General features: G+C 41.8%; 2 protein-coding genes and 1 pseudogene across 7 annotated transcripts in view; all 3 read left to right on the top strand.

Moving 5' to 3' along the window:
• The window catches only part of RIPK1 (receptor interacting serine/threonine kinase 1), a 33,034-nt gene extending 29,342 nt beyond the window's left edge, over positions 1-3,692 (top strand). For both annotated transcript variants that reach the window (XM_054591969.1, XM_054591970.1), the window contains exon 11: positions 1,717-3,692. In XM_054591969.1, coding sequence (XP_054447944.1) covers positions 1,717-2,003 — 287 coding nt within the window. In that variant the 3' untranslated portion in view covers positions 2,004-3,692. The remainder of the gene's footprint in view (positions 1-1,716) is intronic.
• A 3,757-nt stretch (positions 3,693-7,449) lies between these two features.
• Positions 7,450-22,545, top strand: part of BPHL (biphenyl hydrolase like) — a 33,018-nt gene continuing 17,922 nt past the window's right edge. Inside the window, exons 1-5 of one of the 5 annotated variants that reach the window (XM_054591968.1) lie at positions 7,520-7,650; positions 12,544-12,690; positions 17,325-17,428; positions 19,772-19,938; positions 21,403-21,556. In XM_054591968.1, the coding sequence (XP_054447943.1) occupies positions 12,686-12,690; positions 17,325-17,428; positions 19,772-19,938; positions 21,403-21,556 (430 nt within the window). In that variant the 5' untranslated portion in view covers positions 7,520-7,650; positions 12,544-12,685. Of the gene's footprint in view, positions 7,651-10,057; positions 10,180-12,543; positions 12,691-17,324; positions 17,438-19,771; positions 19,939-21,402; positions 21,557-22,545 lie in introns of all 5 variants that reach the window. The other 4 variants (XM_054591967.1, XM_054591966.1, XM_054591965.1 and 1 more) reach the window with 4 other exon arrangements.
• On the top strand, positions 10,619-12,136 carry LOC129085745 (protein SGT1 homolog; annotated as a pseudogene).

Below are 22,545 nucleotides of genomic sequence, written 5' to 3'. Positions count from 1 at the left end.
AGATGCCCTTTAAGGGCCCATTATCTAACAGCCTTCAACTTTCTTACTTGTTGAGAGGGATGTAATGGAATCCGAAAATTTCTGATTATTCTCCCTGAAGGTTCTCCCATGTTTCCTCTGTAAAATATCTGTGTAATTACCATGTAATTTCTTTATGTTTAATATGGGGAAATTTATAATATATAATTCATGAATTTTGTGAAAATTAAATGAGTCAATATGTATAAAGAGCTCAGAATACTGCCTGGCACATAGTAAGATCTAGAAACATGTTAAATTATCATAATCATCATCATTAATATTACTACTCAGACCTAGGAGAGAGAGCTCCTCCAGGTCCTCATCAAAAGGGGTTTTGTAAACTATAGGAGACTGCCTTCGATGGCACCTCTGTAATGAAAATGAAGACTTTCTCTTGTAGGCTTCCACTATGCAGGCTCCTAATATTAATCTCAAAACAGAACCAGGGAAAAGCAGTCATGAGGCCAAAACAAAGCGATTTAAGAACGTAGCTTTCTGATTAACCCTAGGACTGGCAAATTTTTTATATTAAGGTCTAAATAGTAAGTATCTTAGGCTTCAGAGGCCTTGAGGTCTCTGTTGCAACTACTCAACTCACATTGTAGTGCAATAGCGACCACACACAATATGTACACAGCTGGCTGTGCTCCAGTAAAACTTTGTTTACAGGAACAGGCAGCAGGCCAGCTTTGATCCATAGGCTGTAGTTTGCCAATCCCTGATCTAGTCCCTTTGAACGACAGTCTTTAAAATACCTGGAGCAGAGGTTCCTAAATGTGGGGGAGACAAGGGTATCTTTGATAATCTGATGAAACCCAAGGTTTCCTCTCCCAAAGAGGTATTGACAAAATTTGACAAATATCTTGGGAGGTTTTTGGACTAGTGACATCCAATAATGATGATAAAAGCTGCGCTGTGGGGAGCTAAGGAAAGAATGTGAATTAAGGGGCAAAAATGAGATGCCTTTTCCTTTATATTCGACTTACTGAGGTAGGATGAGGATCACGGGATATACTTTCTGGTGGTTATTTTATACTTTTGTTTCCTTTTGTCATTTTTGTGAAGGCCTAAGGGGGAGGAACCAGTAGAGAGAGGTTACGGCTGTAGGAGAAGAGAAGACATCATTTGGGGCAAGGGAGGGATGAATCCAGAAATAGACCTTTGAACAGTACAGATGCCTCATCCCTTAAAAGGCAGGGAAGGCATTTTAATTGAATAGGTAGGTTCGCACTTGATGGTCTCAGTTTCCTTGATTAAGTAAGGTAGAAGTGAACTGTTGGGAGAAGGGGTCAGGTGTTGAGTGACCTTAATTCTGGCCTTATGTAAGTAGAAAATGCCCAAAAGGAAAAAAAAATGGTGTTTTTTTCCTCTTCACATTAGAAAGCTCTACTATAAATAGAGCTGTTGGCTAAGGTTGTATAAAATAGCCTAATAGCTGGGCAGGGGTTTTAATCCCAAAGCTATCAGCTGTAGCCCAGAGATGTATCTGCTAGGAGGAAGAGCTCCCCTATTCTAATTTACAAAAACTCCTCCAATGGGCTAGTTGACTCATCGCTCAATGAGTCAACAGCTATGTAATTAAGAAGTTATCTTTTCTACTGTACTCTAGGTACTCTTCACTTTATACAGGTTTTTGAAAGTAGGATGTTCAAATGGGTTGCAGCTTGATGACTTCTTCTCTTTTCTTTTTGGCAGATAATACCACTAGTCTGACTGATAAACACCTCGACCCAGTCAGGGAAAATCTAGGAAAGAGCTGGAAAAGCTGTGCTCGTAAACTGGGCTTCACTGAATCTCACATTGATGAAATTGACCATGACTATGAGCGAGATGGATTAAAAGAAAAGGTTTACCAAATGCTTCAAAAGTGGCTGATGAGGGAAGGCAATAAGGGGGCCACAGTGGGAAAGCTGGCCTATGCACTCTATCAGTGTTCAAGACTGGACCTCCTGAACACTTTGAAATGTATCAGCCAGAACTAGCTCTAGAAGGAGCTTTGGCAGCATGAAATAAACTCCTCACTTAGTGAGTAATCCACTGAAAGTGTGCTGCTTCAGATCATCCAGAATTCTTTGCTCACAGATACGGGTCCTGTGTCTATATGCATAAAGATCATTTTCTGCATTTCGCAGCTGGACAGTGGGAAGGAAATCTACAGCAAACAACCCACTAAACAGATAGACTTATTAATGGCCAAGCCTCAATGAAAAAAAGAAGCCTAAGTGGGTTTGAAAATGGAAAGAAAAAATATTTGAAAAAGATCATTTTCTTTTACTTTATCCCATAACCTTCAGTTCTGCTGTTCATTCAGTTTCTTGGAATTTTGTTTGAGCAACAAAAGAAAATTCAGAGAATGTAACTTCCTTATTTTGTGCTCTTTTTTCCACATAGGCTCCTGTTATAACCAAAGTACAGAAAAATTCTAAATTCTCTTCAAATATTTTGGTGTTTTTTGGTATCACAGCCACAGTTCATTCCAAATTTATAGGGTCTGTTAACATCAGTATCAAATTCTGTATCAGTCATTATAGGCTTCAAGAATTGAATGCAACCTCCACTCCACAAATTAACCGAAGGGATTTTATGGTGTACCAAGAAGAGGAAAAAAACAGATAAAAATATCACTTTCCCACGCAGCTGTTGCAAGAAATTGCTACTAATTGTGACAGTCACAAAAATTCTTGATTAAGTTTTTGAAATCTTCCCTAGCATTCTGGCACTTAAGGCACTTTCCCAACCTGTGTGCTTTGAAGAGGGAGCAGGTAGGTGGGGAATATTATCTTGGCTATGACTGGAGCCTCAGGGCTGATCACTGTTAAACATCTCTCCAGTTTACCCTCAGGGTGCTGTAGAAATATTTTCTCTTTTTTCTGTGAGCTATAATGTGAAAAAAAAGGACAGCTTCAGAGTCTGATAATTGTGACTTTAGCACTCAGCCTTTCAAAGCCCACATGAAACTCAGGAACAAATGGAGAAACTCGAAGACTGAAGCCAGCTGGGCCATCCAGCATCACTGCCAGCCCTTGCGAGCAGGGACGCCACTGAGGGAAGGAGAGTGGTGCAGTGTGGTCAGCCTGGCTGTCCAAATGGATTCTAGTGTCGGGTGGGCTGATAATAGAATTGTTGGTTCTCGTTCTAAATCTCCTCCAGCCCAACCCAGCAGATAAACACACACACACACCTGACGTGGGGCCATCAAGCAGAACTCAGCCCCAGCACTACTGGCATCTTGGGCTGGATAATACTTTGTTGTGGGGGACTGCCCTGTGCATTGTTGGATGTTTGGAAATAACCCTGGCCTCTAGCCAGGAGATGCCAGTAGCACTGTTCCCCTCTTCCCATCTCCAGTTGTTACAAAGTTATTTCTAGGCATTGCCAGATGTTCCCTAGGAAAGCCAAATTGCGCACCCCCCCCCCCTCCGCCCCGTTGAGAAGAGCTCTGTTAAAAAAGTAATGAACCTCAGTTTTGTTACCAGCCCATACACAGGCTCACTACTTAGTTGCCAAACAGTGTTCATCAAAAAGACCAAAAGAAAGACTGGAGGTGGAAAGGGTCCCAGGCCTTATTAGTGGGGGCTGGATGACTTATTTTCTAAATGTATTCTGTGTACCTTGTCTTAACAGTGTTCTAAAATCTTTAACTTCCAAAGAGATTAAATGATCAATGATGACTGGCAAAAATGAAAAGTATTTTGACTTTTTAAAAATAAAATTTTGTACCTTAAATATAAATTATTGAAATGATGTGTTTGTATAAATGAGACAGTTTAGGGTTCTCCACTGTGACTTTACCACTTTGGTTGGCAGTTCCTATCCATAATCCTCTTTTCACTGCCTGCTATTGGCAGAAGAGAAAAAGCAGATGGTAAAAAGAGGAGAAGCGTCTTGACCAGAGCATTTTGTCTCTCAGTAGAAAAGCTCGCTGCACTGAGAGCCTGCAGTACTGCTGTCCTTCCGATGTGGCTCAGAGGCCTTTGCTTCAGCCCTGACACTCTAAAAACTGAGCTGAGAACAGTCGGATTTGTATCTGAGGAGTTTCAGGACAAGGCTCAGGCACTGCAAAAACACTAGTCTTCAGCAGAAACCAACTGAGTTGACACAGACTACAAAATGAAAAAGAAGACTATCCATACTTGGTTCCAAAAGAGATCATTAGATCCTAAGGTTACCGCTGGTAAATAGGACACACTTCCAGCTCAGTCTTACTCTGCAGATTACCCACTTCTTGTTATGGTCATAATCTTTGCTTTGGGTCCAGGTATGAAGTTGGGTCTTCAAAAAAAACTTTTTTACAAAATGTTTTAAATAGTATTTTGCTGAACATTTTAATGTGTGTTATTTATAGAGAACAGTTTTTCTAATATTAAAAATCAAGTGTTTATATGGTGATTGCATAGGCTTCTGACAACAAATCATCGAAGGGCAATGCTACTACAGTGAATTTTATAATATGTAGTAATCCACATACAGGATCAAGCAGACTTAAATTCCCCTCTGCCATTCTTTAGCTGTATACCTAGGGCCTGCTTCCTAACCTCTCTTAGCCTTAGTTTCCTCATCTATAAATAGAAAAGGCAAAGTACATATGGTTGGTGTAAGAAATAAAATAAAATAATGCATCATAAGGTGCCTGGTGCAAAAATAGTAGCTACTTTTTTAAACTGCACACTTGCATTTTACATAAAAGACTAGTTCTAAAATGTGTACTTCAAATTGTGGTATCTCATAGTGCTACCATTTTGCTTACCAGTAGGATGTGTTAAAATTGTGGACAATTATTTTTAACCCTTGTCATCTGTGAAAAGAAATTCCAATCAACATCTCAGGAAAAAATAAAAAAATGTTGGCCCACCAAAGATTTGTGAAATTCAAATGACAGTAGTCAGCTGAAATATATATATATTTTTTCTATGCAGGAAATTTGATATGACGGATTTATGTTGAATGTAGAACATAAATATTTCTGTATATTCCATACTTAAGCCAAACCTGCCTTTATTACTCAAGAAATTCCAGTGGGTCAGTAAGGATACTGCACGTAATGAAACTTTCATGGCTGTAACATTTAAAAACACTGTGGGTCTCCTGGAGGAAAAATAATGTAATAAGCAAGGAAGCTGTTGTCATCTTGACTAATTCAAGCCAACACTCTGCAAATTATTGCCAGTTAAGGGAAGGTGTAATGGTAGTCAGAATTAAAGGGGTATTGTCTTTCTCCACTGAATCTTCAAGTCCAGGTGTTTATAACCTTTTTAAAGCTTGAATTATATGGTCTTGAAAAAATATTTTAGCATAGCAAAATACACATGCGTAAATTTACCATCTTAACCATTTTCAAGTGTACAGCTCAGTGGCATTAAGTATGTTCACACGGTGCTACCATCACCACCATCCGAATCTGTCCCTATCAAACACAAACTACCTCTCTCCCCTCAGTCCCTGACAACCACCATTCTACTTTCTATCTTTATGAGTTTGTCACCTCTGGGTACCTTATGTAGTGGAATCATCCAGTAATTGTCCTTTTGTGATTGGCTTATCCACTGAGCACCATGTCCCCAAGTTTCAGAATTTCCTTTTTAAGGCAAAACAATATTCTATTATATGTATACACATTTTATTTATACCTTCATTCATTGAGAGACAGTTGGGTTACTTCCATTTTTTGGCTATTGTAAATAATGTGCTATGAACTGGGTGTATTAATACTAGTTTGAGACCCTGATTTCCATTCTTTGAGTTATATGCCCAGAAGTGGAATTGTCCAGTAGTTCCATGTTGAATTTTTTGATGAATGGACATACTATTTTCCATAGCCACTGTACCACTTTACATTCCCAACAACACACATGGTTCAGGGTTCCAATTTCTCCATATCCTCCCTAACACATTAATTTCTGGGTTTGTTTTGTTTTTTTTTAATCTTCACCCAAGGTCATGCTTACTGATTTTAGTGAGAGAGTAAGAGAGGGAGAGAGAGAGGGGCAGAAACATCTATCAGTTGTCTCTTTATCCATTGGTTGCCTCTCATTGGTACCCCCACTGGTATACACACCTAGGCATGTGCCCAGACTGACACCTTTCGGTTTATGGGGGGAATGTTCCAACCAACTGAGCCACACCAGCCAGGGCTGGTTTGTTGTTTGTTTTTTAATAGCCATTCTAATGAATGTGAGGTGGTATGTGTGGAGAGCAGGACCAATAAAATGGCATTAGGCTGATCAAAATAGCATAAAGTACATAGAGCAAAATGTAGTCACTTATGTCAATCAAAATGGCTGTCAGTCAGCCATGACACTTTGGTTCAAGAGGGAAACTATGTAAGTCAGAGCAGACATGTCTGGCAAAGAGACACACATAAGATATCTGCACATGTGATCAGAATAGTCATGTCTACAGAGTGGGACCACCCATAGATGTGCTCCTGGGGAAATTCCACAATTGGCATCAGGGGTGCCAAGACGTTTGTAAAGAAGACCCAGAAGGATGGAGTACATCACGTTCAAGGTATAACTGAGGCAGATTCCAGACCAATGCAGGGACAGCCAAGTTCCACACACCAGGGTGTTGCTCCGCGCCACGCTGATCTCCCTTGGCATCAGCTGCCAGAGGCTCTGCCCTGCAGGACTGGGAACGTCTGTCCTGCTGCCCACCTGGCTCTGGAGATCGTTCCTTGCAAGACGCTGACAACTCCCTTGCCCACTGTGCTGTCTCCCGGACCTGCAGACTGAGACTCTGGGGCTCGGGCTCATTATCCCCCATTGATTGCTTGTGTATTTGTTACATTTCTCTTAAGATTGTTGGTGTGAGTGGGATATTAATGTTGATGTTTTACTTTGAGTAAACCTGCACTCAATAAAAGCTGAGTGAATAGCATAGTTACTGTGCGTGACTCCTGTCTATGCCTTAGTGCTGGGCCGTTCGGCCGGTAGAGAGCTGAGCAGCTGCCTGGCTGACTTAGAGGAAATAATATATCCAACTAACTTAACGCTCCTGATAGTATGAGGAACAAAAATGTTTTAATTCTCGTATCAAGAAGCAAATACACTTCACCCCACCTTCACAGCCAGGCTCAGAGACCCCTCCTCCACTTACTAGCACACTGGGTGAGGGTTGAAGTGGTGGGGTTTTCCCGCCTCACTGCCGGTCGGGTTACTCCGCAAAGCGCAGGGGCGGGCAGACCCAATGGGGATGGGCCCTCTGCAGCTAGAGCTAGCACCCAAGAGAATAGGATCTGTGTCCTAGGTACCCGAGGGACCGCAAGCCCCTACTTGTCAGGGACCTGCGAGAACCCAGCGAGCGAGGAGACGAGGGGGCGGGGGGCGGGGGGCGGAGTAGGGCGGCTGGCGAAAGCAAAGCCAGACGCAAGCCTGCCACCGGCGGCCGGGGCGGGGCGCGGCGCTGCCCGGCCGGCCCTAGCGCATGCGCGTTTCCTGGCCAGCGGGGTAGGCTGTGGGTGCCCGAGGACCGTAGGGCTCCACATAAGCGCTCCCCAGCGTTGGTGCCACCTGAGGCCACAGCGATGGCGATGGCGCTGGGCAGCTGGGGTGCCCTCCGTCTGCGGCTCCATCTCTCAGCTCTGAAGTCCGATATCTACGTTCCCCTGACCTACTGGAAAGCCTCCTTCGGGTAATGGCGCCTACGCCCCTGCGGGAGCTCCCGTGACCCGGTTCCCGCGCTGGGGGCGGGGGTTGGGGGTGGAGAGGACTCTGTGGGAAAGGCACGAGCTGGCTGGGGGATCGGGCGCAGGGGGTGTGGTGCAGCTGACTTCCCCTCTGCTGACTTGGCCTTAGCACTGGAGCAGTGCAGGGCCTTCCGTTCTGGGATTCTGGAACCTTGAAGGATGCAGTGGTAGAGCCCAACCCCTTCGTTATGCAGACCAAAGATGAGACAGGTAGTAAGCCAGGACAAATAGAACAGGGAAACTGTGACGCTTACCCAAACAGCCAAGCATTTTATACCAAAGTAGATCACAAAATCCTATCTTCTGTAACCAAGAACACTTAAGCATAAATGATTTACACTTCTCCCCAACCAGAGGGTAAATAGCTTAAATCACCCTAGTCCGGGAAATAATAGCAGAAATCCAGTTAGTGCCATTTGTGCCAACCACACTCAAAGACAGATGAAGTTGAGGGAATAAATCTCATTTTGGCACATCAGCATAAAACTGATGGATATTCTATTGAGATCCTTCCTTAAGACCCCCTCTAAACTCCCAGTCTTTAAAAATCCTTTAAAATGAAGGTCCCAACATGCTCTTCCTCCCTGGAGTACATCTGCACCTTCCCTTTCCTCCTCCTCTTCCCCAACAGGCACAGGCATCTTCTAAACCCTAAGGGACCCCAGTGAGACTTGCAACCTGGGAGCAATGGTCAGCAGCAGCTCCTCCAGGGCTAACCCCCTGAACCTGTGTCCAAAGCCCCCTTTGTCCCTGACTTTCTAGAAAGCCAAAGCCACCCAGCCTAGGCTGTCCTGTTACTTCTATCCTAAACCCTTCCTTGTGTCAGTGTCCCCAGCTTCCATAAATACACTGTCAGAATCACCTGGACTTGTGAAACCTTTACTGCACAAAGTCAAGAAGCCATGGGCTGCAGGCAGGACCGAGGCAGACCCACTCGGGGCCAGGTCCCCTTTCCAGTAACAAAGGGAGCCAGGGAGGAAATATAACTTGTTTAGTCACAGACAGGCTCTTGACAGAGGTTACAACCTCAAACCCCTTCCTTCGTCTCTTACTCTGTCCAGTCTTTTAAGAGGCAATAATCTCTCATGTTTCGTTTGCCAAAAACCAATCTGAGAATGTCTGTGACCTGTTAGCTTTCAGAATCACGGGCCCAAGTCCCTGAGTCTTCTCTTTGCTGACCTCATGCAGGAGAATCTCCTTAGGAACTGAGAAAATGCAAATTCCTGGGCCTGACTCCCAGAGGTTCTGATGTTGGCCTGTCGAGATGCCCAAGGATATATACCTCTCTCTTTTTTAACATCCCTGCCCCCACATACACACATTTTGAGATAAACCAATACCCAAAAAACAAATCAAAACTCAATCTCTGACTTGCTGTCATAAAAATGGGTGACCTGGGTCCCAAGAGATACTAGGCAGAAAATGTGGGTAAACAAGAAGCTTACTTTACTTTATTCCTCCATACCTACCTACATTCTCTCCCTCCCTCCCTCCCTCCCTCCCTCCCTCCCTCCCTCTCTCTCTCTCTCTCTCTCTGTCACACACACACACACACACACACAGAGTGTATATGGGCAAGTTCCATTCGTGACTAGGAAGAAAATTCAAGTCCTAGATAGGTACCTGGCATTTAGAACTTCACTTTATGTAATGTGGAAACTTCTCATTTGAAAACCTTTTTGGAAGGAGAAAGGAGGAAAAATCTGACTGGTTTTACATTTTTCCTGTTGTGATTGACTAGGAGCTTCATAATTGATTTAGGTTCTTTTTATTATTTTAGATATTTTAGAAGGTTTTTAGAACTGTTTTGATACAGATGGGAAAATATGTCAATGTCTTCGGCAATTTAAATTAACACTGAAAAATGGCGATTAATCCTATTTACTGTTTGCAGAAAGGGATTGAAATAAAGTTACTGTGAGTTTACCAATATCAAAGTTATGATAGGTTATTTAAAGGTTGCAGATAGGAAGGCCAATCCATTAGCACTGCAAATCATTCTTCTGAAACCATGTCTGAAAAACAAGTTTCTCTGGAATTTGAACTGCCATTTTATAAATGTGGTTACAAATTAATATGACATGTAATCACGGAAAACAAGCAATGGTATTGGTTAATCCTGTAACAAGGCGGCAGCCTGGTATAAGTAGGTAAAAGCACTCCTGAAACAGCCAGTGCCCAACCTGCGATTGAGTGGTGTTCCAAAAATTTGTCTTAAGTCTGTTTTTTTGAATGCTGGCTCCTTTCTTATTTTATAATCTATAAAGTGGTTTGTCCCAGGGTCAGATTAAAAAAAGCCTTTTTTACCTAGAATTGTATGTTACATACAGTTGCAATATTAATACTTTACAGAACCCAAAAACCTGCCTGGAGGAAAATGTTTTGCAAGTTCACACTCAGGATGTTTTGCCAGAAATCCAGAGACTCTCCCTCCCATGGCGCCTGCCACCGCCATTGGCCTGGCAGTCATAAGAGTGAGTGTGGCCCCACTGCTGGAGCCCTCTTCAGCTGCGAGGTTACAGATAGGGCCTCTGGCATTCAAATGACTGCATTACCACTTCTGGCTGCATTAACATAAGCAAGTTATTGGGTTGGCAAAAAAAGTTTATCTGGCTTTCTTCCATAAGATAGCTCTTGTAGCACTTAGTTGTCTTTAACTTCATTTGAAACAATTTTGTTAGATTGTATTGTGGCAGCTGTCATATCAACATGCATTCAAAAAAACTTATCAAAATCAGTGAATTTTTGTGTAACCATTTATTGTTGAAAATGGAAGAAACTAGGCAACATTTTTGGCATATTATGCTTTATTATTTCAAGAAAGGTAAAAGTGCAAAAAAAATTTATGCAGTGTATGAAGAAGGTGCTGTGACTGATTGAACAGTCAAAAGTGGTTTGTGAAGTTTCGTGCTGGAGATTTCTCACTGAACAGTGCTCCGTGGTAAGGTAGACCAGTTGAAGTTAGTAGTGGTCAAATTGAGACATTAATTGAAAACCATCAACATTATACCACATGGGAGCTAGCTGACATACTCAAAATATCCAAATCAGTAAAGTTATTGGTGAAAATGAAAAGTCTGTCCTTTATTTTATGGAAAAAAATAAATGGACTTTTTGGCCAACCCAATACTTAACCTCTCTGAGCTGCATGCCTTGCAGAATTGTTCTGAGGATTTGAGACAGTGAATATAAAAGGCCAGGGACATGAGAATTAAGTAATTAATAGGTAAAATTAGGAATGATACAAATATGAATATCTGAATAGTAATACACTATATAAAAGACGTAAAAGTATGTTATCACAATCCATGGAGGATATCTTGGTAGTAGCAGCTCCAGCAACAGCAAGAGCAAGAGTAGGAATGGTGGTAGCAGCAGCAGGACCTGCAAGAGCCCAGAGGTTTTTTCAGGGCTTCTCAGATGCTCTGATTAAAGAGGACCTCCAGGCGGCATTAGAAGAGCTAACTAAGGCTTTGGAACAGGACCCAGATGACACAATATTATTGTCAAAGAGCTTTTTGTCATATCCATCTTGGGAATTATTGTGATACTATTGAGAAATCTCTTGAACTTAATCCAAATAATCCCACTGCTATGCTGGAAAGAGGGATATGTGAATACCATAAAAAACAAAACAAAACAACTATGCTGCTGGTCTAGAAACTTTTACAGAAGGACACAAATTAAATAGTGTGGATGCTAATTTTATTGTCTGGATTAAAACATGTCAAGAAGCTAAGAATGAGTCACAATCCAGGGTGCCTGTATCCCAGAGGCTCATCAGTCAAAAACCAAGTATGACTGGTATCAAACAGAATCTGAAGTAATCATCACATTTACAATCAGGAATGTTCAGAAGAATGATGTATTGTAAATGTGGAACTTTCAGAAAAAGAGTTGTCTACTTTAGTGAAATTTCCTACTGGAGAGGATTACAATTTGAAATTGACACTTTTTTATTCTATAATACCACACAGAGTACATTTAAAATACTTTCAACAAAGATGGAAATTAAAATGAAAAGCCAGAGGCTGTGAGATGGGGAAAGCTAGGGGGGCAGGGAGACATGCCTAAGCCAAAACAGTTCATAGCAGTTGTAAAGAACTCATATCCATCATCATCTCATACAAGAAATTTGGATAAATTGGTTGGAGAGGTCAAAGAAGAACAAAAGAATGAGAAGTTGGAGGGAGATGCAACTTCAAACAGATTATTTCAGCAGATCTATTCAGATGGTTCTGCTGAAATGAAAGATGTCATGAAAAATCATTAATAGGGTCTGGTGGTGCAGTTTTGAGTGCCATCTGGTTTGGTATAGGTACAAGGAAAGTTGAAATCAATCCTCCTGATGATATGGAATGGAAAAAAATATTAAATAAATTAATTTGCTATCACTGTATTGCATATATTCACCTAAAAAATGTGATGTAAATCCATGTCCTGTGGTAGCTTTATTGTAACCAATGGTTACTTAGGAAAAAAAATATATAAAAGAAATAGCTACACCTATAAAATATAGAAAATATATAGAACTTTCAAACTGAAGCTGTATACTATTAATAGCCCCCACTTTTATTTCTAAACAAAGTGTAAAAAATGCCAAAGGCTGTGGTGTCATTCAGATGTTCATCTTGATTTTGCAATTTACTAGCAGTGTGACCGGGGCAAATTGCCCAAACCTTCTAATCCTCAGGTTCCTCAGTGGTACAACCTGGTAAGTAGAATGTGTATCACATGGCAAAGTGAATGATATGATACAGCTCTTAGCAAAGAGACCATTATTTAGTTTAATAATTAAACTTACTTAATTATTTACACATTCTTACCTCCACCCACAGAAAATTCTTCTTGTTTGAGGGGTGTAGCTCAGCCCACTCAGTCAGGAACTGATCGACATTATTTTGCTCCTGACCTTCTTCCGTTTCTCAAAATTGTACAGCCTCCCACAAAAAAAACCAGCAACAAGAGTCAAGGACAAAAATGAGGTAAGACGAAGGCTCTTTTAGCTGAGCATGCCTTTCCACTGGCTGTTTTTAAAAGGGAGACAGGAATTTTTTTCCTCCAAGAAATGAACTCAGTCCAGTAGTTCTTAAACTGGGTTACCTATTAGAATCTCTTGGGGATTAAAAAAAAAAAAATGGACTCAAGATGGCAAAAGAGTGAGTGGAAGTCACACTGACTTCCTCCCAGGACCAACCTGGAATTACAACTAAATTGTGGAGAAATCACCTGGAACAAACAACTGAACAATAGTGAGAGAGGAGCCTTATAACCTTAGACAGACAGAAGAATCAGCATTAGCACAACCTGACTGGTAAGGAGTAAAATAGAGACTCTAAAAGGCGGGGGAGGGGGGTGCCCACAGGCGGGAGCACCAGAAGGATACTAAAACAGCCAGTTGGTTCCCCCTGAGAAGAATGGGGTCAAAATCATAAGCAGGGATCTCCAGCCTACAGCACCAGAGTGCAAAAAGTACACAGATAACAACCAGCTGCAAAAAATGGCAGGGTTGCTCTCTGCCAGAGACAGACGGCTAGAGATGCAAAGAGCCTTTTAAAGGGCCAACACAAAATTTTTATTTGCAGCCACTTACCCTGGGCTTTGGCAGAGGCGGGGGCAGGGTCGGCTGGAGAAGCCTGAGGTGAGACTGGGGACGGAGGCTTTGGGGAGAGAATGGAGAGAGTAGCCAGCAGGATCCCGGTGCTGACTTCTCCCCCATATGGCAGCAGCCATCATGCCCAGGCAGAGACCACTCCCCCTGAGTGGCAACAGAGTGAGAGGAAACAATAGCCCTGCCCCCAGGAAGGACTCTGCCCTAGCCCAGTAGTGCTAAAGCCTGACAGCTGAGTACAGAGTGGCAGCCACAGATAGTAGATCCCCAGCTAAGAGGAGCACAGAGTGGTCTGGAGACACCTGAGGTGAGACTGGGGATAGAGGCTTAGGGGAGAGAATGACGAGAGTAGCCAGCAGGATCCCAGTGCTGAGTTCTCCCCCATACGGAGGTAGCCATCTGGCTCAGTCAGACCACTCCTCTGAGCGGCAACAGCATGAGAGAACCCAATAACCCCAACCCCAGAAAGGACTATGCCCCACCCGGTGGTGTCTCTAAACTGGCCTGTGGATTGCAGAATGGCTAGATTAACAGCTGAAGGAAACAACCACAGATAGTAGATTCCTGGAAGTCTCGAACAGACGCCTAAGGTCAGACAGGGTCAACATCTGACATCAGAGGCAGATCCAGAAAGAAAAAAAAAGCAGTCTCACCGTAGAAGTTCACACCACAAAGTCAGGAAATTAAGACAGATCAATTTAGGAAGCAGAAGCAAAAAAGAAGAGTCTCACAAATAATGGGAAGACAAAGAAACACCACCCAGTTAAAGGGAAAGAAGGAATCCCCGGAAAGAGAACTAAGAAATAGAGACAAGTAAACTATCAGATATTGAGTTCGAAACAACGGTTCTAAGGAAGCTCAATGAGCTCAGTGAGCTCAGAGAGAATTACCAAAAACTATAGGGAAACTACCAGGAACTTGCTGCAAACTATATGAGCATGAAAAAGGACATAGAAACTATCAATAAGAGAGAAGAGGAAATGAGGAATATCATTTCTGAATTGAAGAACACAGTAGAAGGAGTCAAAAGCAGGCTAAATAAGGCAGAGGATCGAATCAGTAAGCTGGAGGACAAGGTAAAAAAAAAGCTCCCAGAAAAAGCAAGAAAATGAAAAGAAGACTCCAAAAGAATGAAGAGGCATTTAAAGACGTGCAGGACAACCTGAAATGTAATAATATCTGTGTAACAGGGATACCAGAAAGAGAAGAGGAGAACGGGATAGAGAACCTGTTTGAAAAAGTAATGATGGAAAACTTCCCTAACCGGAGGAGAGAAAAAGTCACACAAGTCTAGGAAGCACAGAGGGTCCCATTCAAGAGGAACCCAATGAAGCCCACTCCAAGACACATCATTATTAAAATGGCAAATATCAAACACAAAGACAAAGACAAACATGAATTTTAAAGGCAGCAAGGGAGAAACAGGTAGTAACATATAAGGGAGCCCCGGTATGGCTAGCGGCTGACTTCTCAATAGAAACACTACAAGCCCAAAGGAAATGGCAAGAAATCTTCCAAGTCATGAAAAGCAAAGGCCTGCAACCAAGACTGCTCTACCCAGCAAGGCTCTCAATTAAAATGAAAGGCAAAATAAGGAGTTTTCCAGACAAAAGAAGGCTAAAAGAATACACCTCCACCAAACCAGCATTGCAAAATATACTAAAGGGACTGCTTTAAGGAGATGAAGAAAAAGAGTCTATGAATACCCAGTTCCTTTCACAGTTGCCAATACTTGATTTTACCAGTACTTTTAATATGTAATAATCTGAGTACATGCCAGGGTTTTACCCCAGTTACTGAATGATGGTCTTCCAGGATTGTCCTAGGTAGGTATATTTTTCACTGTTCACAGGTAATTCTAATGAACATATCTGCTTAAGAACACCTGGGTTAGAGGAGTGATTATGAGGAAGGAGAAAGTAGTGGAAGAGACAAATGGACAGCCTAAGGAAAGGCATTTATTTTTGTGCTTTAAATTTTCTGAAGTTTTCTATTTTTTTTCCTACCTGAGAGTTTGGAAAATTTGGTATCTTGAATGTGGTTCAAGTAATAAGCACATGTCAGGGCCCTTCAAGGGCTGGTGTCTGCAGCTGACGCTCTTCCACCACACGTGTATCTGAGGCCTGCCTGCCACCTAAGTGGCCCCTTGATAAGCTGCAGGAAAAATGCTATGCCCACTTCAATTGTATTTATGTGAAAATAGGTCATTCGATAAATATTGTTTCTTAAAATGAAACTTTTTTTCTTATATTTGAAATTGATTTGCTTTTGTTTATAAACAGTCCTCTGTCCTGCTTCCCCAAACTGACAGTTGATGAGAGGTTTTGGCAGCCTCCATGAGAATGGCAGGTGCCTGTGGTGTAGTCACCTACAGGGTGCTGATGGCAATGCTCTAAAGACTTTCTTTCCCCCTAGCTGCAAACGCCTCCATGGTTCACCCTCCGAATTTGCTCCCTCTTTTTTCCCCCACACTCCTGCCAAGCTGAACACTGCCTTGTCCTCACAGAGGTCCCTTGCTTCTGTGCCTTTGATCACGCTATTTCCTCTTTTAGAATGATCCTCCCACCATATTCTTGGAAGTTCATCTTAAATGCTACTGTCTCAGTCTTCTCCAGATACTCCTACCCAACCCTGATGTGATTTCTCTGTCTCTCTAGAGCTACCTCCAAAGCCTTCTGCCTTAATAACCCTTCTCTGACATTGAGTTGCTATCATGCCCAATTCTTAATTACCTGGTTTTATTTCTATGTTATTAGGCAACCAAAAGACTATGGAATAGGGATAATAATTTAAAAAAAGAAATTTGGAATGGGGAATCAAAGCACAGATACAACAAAGTGCAGAAGGAAATTAGAGGGTTGTTTATTTTTTAACATATAAAAAGAGAGAAAAGCTGAAGGAAGGGAAGCCTGTTTAAGCCAGTGCCTCAGAACTGACTCCTGGGTCCCTAGAGGGCTGAAGATAGCAACACCCAGTCATGGCAATTCACTGGCTTGGACACTGACAAAGTTGGGTGTGAGGGTGGGGCAGCCTTCTTATTGTATATAACATCCTCATTGTATGAAGTTACTTTTACAAGCAAGGACTCGGGCCCCTCAAAAATCTTTATAGCATGAGGAGTAAGAGGTGGTGGGATTGAGCAAAAAAGAAAATAAAAAAGAGAAAAAACCTCAAAAAGTAAAAACTGGTATACGAAAAAAAAGAGGAAAGAATAGAAACCTGGCACGGCACATGTGCAGCCAGAAGAGAGCCTGGTGGTAGCCCTGGCCCAAGGTGCTCTCTGTGCTATGCATGTACAGTTAGATGCTGCATCATGGGAGGTTTGGGGCCAAGGACGGCCAGTGGCAAGAGAAAGGCTCTTGAGATGAGAGCTTATGGACCCAGCTGTTCAACAATTAACATTCAATATTTCAACTTAAAAAACAGTTTGGCCATATCAGAGCAGACAAGCATTCCTAACTAGAGCCCTTAGGTAGTTGGCTAGAGAATGTGAGAAATCATATGCCTAAAAGACAGCCTTGAGATCAAGGCCATCCCTGTGGACCCGTGAGATCTGTCTCATCCTTGGGAATGCTGCCAAGGCATCTGCAGGTGCAGGTAGCTCCTCTAGACCTGCAAAGGCTCAGGTGATGGCCCTGACATTCTCTTGTGTGCCGCTCCCACATCAAAGCCTACACTTCGAAGCACCGGCTTCCAGCTCACCGGGCATGTGCCTGTGGGCCTGTGGGGCCATTGATTTGAGCAAACCTCTCGGCTGCGCTGGTAAGCCCTGGGCTGCGCTGTTGGCTATTCAGACATGAAGACACAGTCCAGATCTGCAGTCTAGTAGGAAAGATACAAACTCACGTCCTTTTTTTAGGTTTGGAAAACTGAAGTGCAAATCAAAATAGTCTGAGAAGCCTGAAAAGGGTACTGGAGCTGATTCACGTCTATAAAAAGTCAGTGTTGTGATATTACATTGGCGCTGCTAAATAATTTTTCTTTGGGGATGGGGTTTTTCTTTTCTAGCACCTCAGTAACCTCCGCCAAAGTGGCTGTGAATGGTGTCCACCTGCATTATCAGCGGACCGGAGAGGGCGAGCATGCAGTCTTGCTGCTTCCTGGAATGTTGGGTCTGGAAGGTTTTAATGGAATGTTCTTGCATGCTGTGTAATCGATGATGCTTTCACGATATAGTTGCCAGATACTGGTTATTAATTTTAGTGCTTTATGGAAATGCTTTCAGTAATGTTTGCTACAATTAATATTAGGTGATTTAGAAAGATAACCTTCTGCTATATGTATTATTTAGTTCCTTTAAATACCTGGTTTTTCCCATGGAAGTACAGTATATAGTTCCGTTGCCTACAGTTTGGGAGGATGCTAGGGGTCAAGGAAAGGGGTGTGGGAAGAAGGGTTAGATGAAGACAAAAGATGAGTGGGTGACAGCCATTCCAGTTTCCCTGGATTTAAGGCTTTTCCCAGATGGGAGACTCTCAGTGCTGAAAGATGGATTGATGGCCCTTCGTGGTGGACTGTGTGTCCCATCAAAGTAAGAGCTAAGAGGGGAACTGAGCTGGAAGACTATTTGGACATCAAAATTAGATTGGTATGAATGGAGTATTGTAAAGCCAGCTGAATCTCTATCTTATTTTACAGATAAATAGTTTAGATGTTCAGGAAGAAATTTTCCAGTGATCTCAGGACATCTCAAATTTGGTTTTACAGGTTTTAGCATTGGGTTGTTTTGTTTAGTTTAATAATCCCAATTGATACTTATTTTCTTATGATTTGTTTCTTTCTCTTAAAATTTTTCATTTACTTGATGGTTCCACTTGACTGAGCCTCAGCTGATTATGGTGCCATTGTGGCTACTGAGGCATCATTGTTTAGACAGCATTTAGTATGTTCTGTTTTTCTTTAAGCTGTGTAATAAAGGAGGACATTTAATCTTACAATGGCTGATGTTGAGCCAAAGTTATCTGAAAAGCAATGAATAATTGATCAGGTTGGATTTCCATTGTTCCAGATTGCAGTCATGATCCAGGTATAAAAAACTTGACAATTTAATTTTTATTTATGTAAAACATTAACCTTATTCAAAAATCCAAAAGTCAAACAGTGACACTGCCTCTCCAAATCCCATGTCCCCAGCACCCAGTTCCCTCTCTACAGGTAACCAGTGTTGATGTGTTTCCTTCTCAAGTGTCATATAGGGCTGACTATTCCTTAAAATAAATTCTTTCAGGTTTTAGTATTCTTTGCACTAGTCTTCAAATGCATACCTGTGTGCCAGGAAGCAACTGTTGTTATTTCTGAAATAGATCTTGAGTGAGACTGTTTCCTTTTCCTGCCTTCTCACCTCCTGCCCCTCTGCGGCAGTCCCATGGGCAAGTCCCTCCAGTTCAGGAACCATAAGAGCAGTAGGAATGAGCTTGAGAGCCATCTATGTTTTTAGCTTGGGTTTTCTGAAGGGTTTACCTGATGGTGAGAAAGGTATATCTTGTCAGAACAATGTTTCTGTCAAATGATACTATACCATCTTGAAAGACAGTTTCTAATAATAGCTAGTTTATCAAGCAAGACGTTGAGTATCTCTTTGTGGTCTGAGCTATGGATCCTCAGAAACCAAGCAGACCTTAAAAATAAAGTACTGATTTGCCCCTGGACTGGGCCCTTCGAGGAACTGGCCTTCATACCACGCCGAGTGGGTGTGAGAACAGCGCACAGGAGAGCTCTATGTGTGTGTGCCCACAGTGACCATGGCTGCTGGGCAGGCTGGGAACTGCCAGTCAAGTCCACCACTGACTTGTTAACATATGCTGCTCTATAATTTTTTAGTGCAATAAACTGATTTGTTTCTTTTACACCCTGCCCTTCTCATTCATTTCTGTGTTTAACTTTCTAGTTTCTAGTTATAACCACCCCCGCCCCCCCCGCAAAAAATAAAAAATCTTCTGGGCTGTTCACAGTAGCTTAGTAAAAAAAAAATCTATGGATTTAGAATTCTACTTTGAATAACTTGGATCAAATCTCATAAATTTCTCTAAAGATATTGGAATCTCTCTCACTTGTAACAGTCACTTAAAAAAAGAAAAGCAAAAAATAATCCAGAAGCATATCGTATCAGTAAGACTATTTCTGCGCAGTTTCATGATTTGTTTTTTAAAGGAAGATGAAGCTGAAGAGGGGCCAAAAATGGGGGACTTTAATAATACAGGACCAAAGCATCTGTCTTTCTTAAAGTAGCCACTAGGGGGCCATAAGAGACAGGTCTGAGCTCCCCAGGGAAAGGATTGCGAAGTGAATGGATTGGATGGCTGCAAGACTCCTGAGCTGATTACAATCTGATATCTAACTTTGAGTAGAAACTATTTGCTTTGTTTTAAGATTGTAATTCTTTTTTTTTTTTTTTACAGTAATGTGTTTGAAACAATAAAAGCATTCACCTGAATTAATGAAGTCACTGTTTTTAGGAAGTGGAGAGACTGATTTTGGACCTCAGATTAAAAACCTAAATAAGAAGCTTTTCACAGTGGTTGCCTGGGATCCCCGAGGATATGGACATTCCAGACCCCCAGATCGAGATTTCCCAGGGGATTTTTTTGAAAGGGATGCAAAAGATGCTGTTGATTTGATGAAGGTGGGTCTCTTAGAGAAGAGCCGAAGGGAGGAGGATGGCTGGGCATGTCTTCATTTATTTTGTTTTTGTTTTTGATTTCTACAAGGGTGATACCATGTGATTCCTATAGAAAATTTTAAAAGTTCAAATTCATATAAAAAAGAAAGTAGAAATGTCCCACAATCCAACTGTGTAGATATACCACCATGAAGAATTTGAGGCTCTGCCTTTCTGGCCAGTCTTATTACATATGTAAATACACATTTTTATATTGATGGCACGATACTGTACCTAATGTTTTTCCAACTTACTATTTCATTGAACAATTTTTCAAGGAGATACTTCCATGTCAATAAATATAAGTTTACAGCAGTATTATAATAGGTGCATAGTTTTTCATTGTATGGAAGTTCTGTGTCTTATTTTATCTCTCTTTTAATGGTAGATAAATAACTTAATTTTTTTATCCTCATCAGAGGATACATTTATTGATTTTAGAGAGAGGGAGAGAAACCTTGATGTGAGAGAGAAACATCCTTTAGTTGCCTCCTGTGCACGCCCCAACCACAGAGACCAAACGCACAACCTTTTGGTGAACGGGACAAAGCTCCAACCAACAGAGCCAGCCTGCCAGGGCAATAACTTAAGTTTTAAGTTGCTCTTTTTTTGTGATTATAAACAGCGGTGCAGTGAACATTCTGTTGTCCATGGACATTTTAGTTCTCATTTTTTTTGCTACTATAACAATGCTGCTTTGGACATCCTGGACCTGTCTCCTGGTGCACATATGCAAGAGTTCCATACATATTCAGGAGATGGCCTGTGGGGCTATAGAAGATGCACAGCTTCATTTTACAAGACAGTGCCAAGTTCTTATCCATAGTAGTTATCCCAATTCTTTAACTTAATTTTCCCAATTATTTAACCTTTACCTCTAGACAGCATCTCTCAGATGTCATCTTTTTTCATTCTCCCTGTGAAACCTGTTTTCAGAGCCTGGATGATTCACCCCCCAGGACTCACATAACCTCCCCATGACACCATTCTCTTCCAGACTTCCTCCAGCCACTTCTTCACAATGTTGCAATTAGTCACTTTACCAGATGTGATGACTTCATTTCATCCAGTTTCCCTTTCTAATCTACACAGCTGTTCTCAAAGTCATTGCTCAGGTGTCCTCTGTCATGTCCAAGGACAGCCGATCTCCATTATTTCCAGTTTCTTGAGATTTTATCCAATGCGAAGTAATTCCTTCAAAATTTGAAACAATACTATGGACTTAAGTTTTTATGACAATTATATTTACACCAAACTAATTGAGAGAAAACAGTTTTGACATCAAATGGTGTACTCTGGGATTTTTCATTAATTGCCAATTGATACTCCAAACCCCACAGCTATATTGATTCTGTTAATTATTGATTATTGGGCTCTTTTAACAGAGAGGAGCAATAACCTGTGCTGTGCATTTTGTATTTATCACAGACACTGAAGTTTAAGAAGTTCTCTTTGCTGGGGTGGAGTGATGGTGGTATAACTGCACTCATTGCAGCTGCAAAATACCCGTCTTACATCCACAAGATGGTGATTTGGGGAGCCAATGCCTATGTGACTGAGGAAGATGAAATGATTTATCAGGGTAGGTTCCATGAACTGGAGATGTCATGACAAGTAACATCCTCCTCTTCCCTCTCCCTTTTAATTCTCTCTTTTTAAAAAGATTTTATTTCTTTACTTGTTGGGGTTGAGGGGGAAGGGAGGAAGAAAGAAAGAGAGAGAAACATTGATGTGGGAGAGAAATATCAATCAGTTGCTTCTCATGCATCACCTGACCAGGGACTGTACCTGCAACCCAGGCACGGACCCTGACCGGAATTGAACCAGTACCTTTCACTTTTGCTGAGATTATGCCCAACCAGGCCACACGGGTCAGGGCTCCCCTTTGATTCTCATTTTGATACTTACTTAGAGGCTATATCTCATCCTCTTCTAGTTCTCAGTTCTAAGGTAGACAGAAAAATTTCTCGGAAAAGTAATACAATTGAACCAGTCTGTGTTTAAAAGCTTTCTCTTTCCAGAAGCAATATTTATATGTGACTCAGGAAAGGGCTAAATTAGTATTTACATTTTCTACTACTGATAGTGAACTTCAAGGAAGGAGGGGTTTGATGTGAAGTGTTATTTACATAACCTCATTTAAAATAATGCAAATGCAAAAGGGAACATTGTATTCAAATATGAAACTTTATATCTTGATAAAGAATTTTTGTACTATTCACATTTCTTATGGTTGTCCTTCAGTCTTATTTTTAAGGTTTTTAAAGATATAAGAGCAGGGGCCTATGGACTAAATCCAGCCAGCTTACCATCTGTTTCTGTAAGGCCTAGGAGGCTCGCGCAGTGAGTTTTGGAGATCAATATTGAGTGTCTTTCTTCATCCCCATTTCCTCCTCCACTCCCAGTGTTGCTGACAGAGCCTGTACCGGTGGCCGCCTACATGTTGGCAACTCTTAGTTAAAACCAGGCACCTAGGCATGGAGTTTACATTGGCAATTTAGGAGTTGCTTAGCCTCTAGCAGGCTGGCCACATTGAGACTGCTGGGCTCTTAGGAGAGAAGGGTGCATCAG

This window comes from Pteronotus mesoamericanus, unplaced genomic scaffold, assembly GCF_021234165.1.
Source record: "Pteronotus mesoamericanus isolate MK-2021 breed Mesoamerican mustached bat unplaced genomic scaffold, CSHL_Meso_final scaffold_31, whole genome shotgun sequence".
NCBI lineage: Eukaryota > Metazoa > Chordata > Mammalia > Chiroptera > Mormoopidae > Pteronotus > Pteronotus mesoamericanus.
The sequence above is the reverse complement of the archived record's forward strand: the minus strand, read 5'-3'. Positions and strand labels throughout refer to the sequence as shown.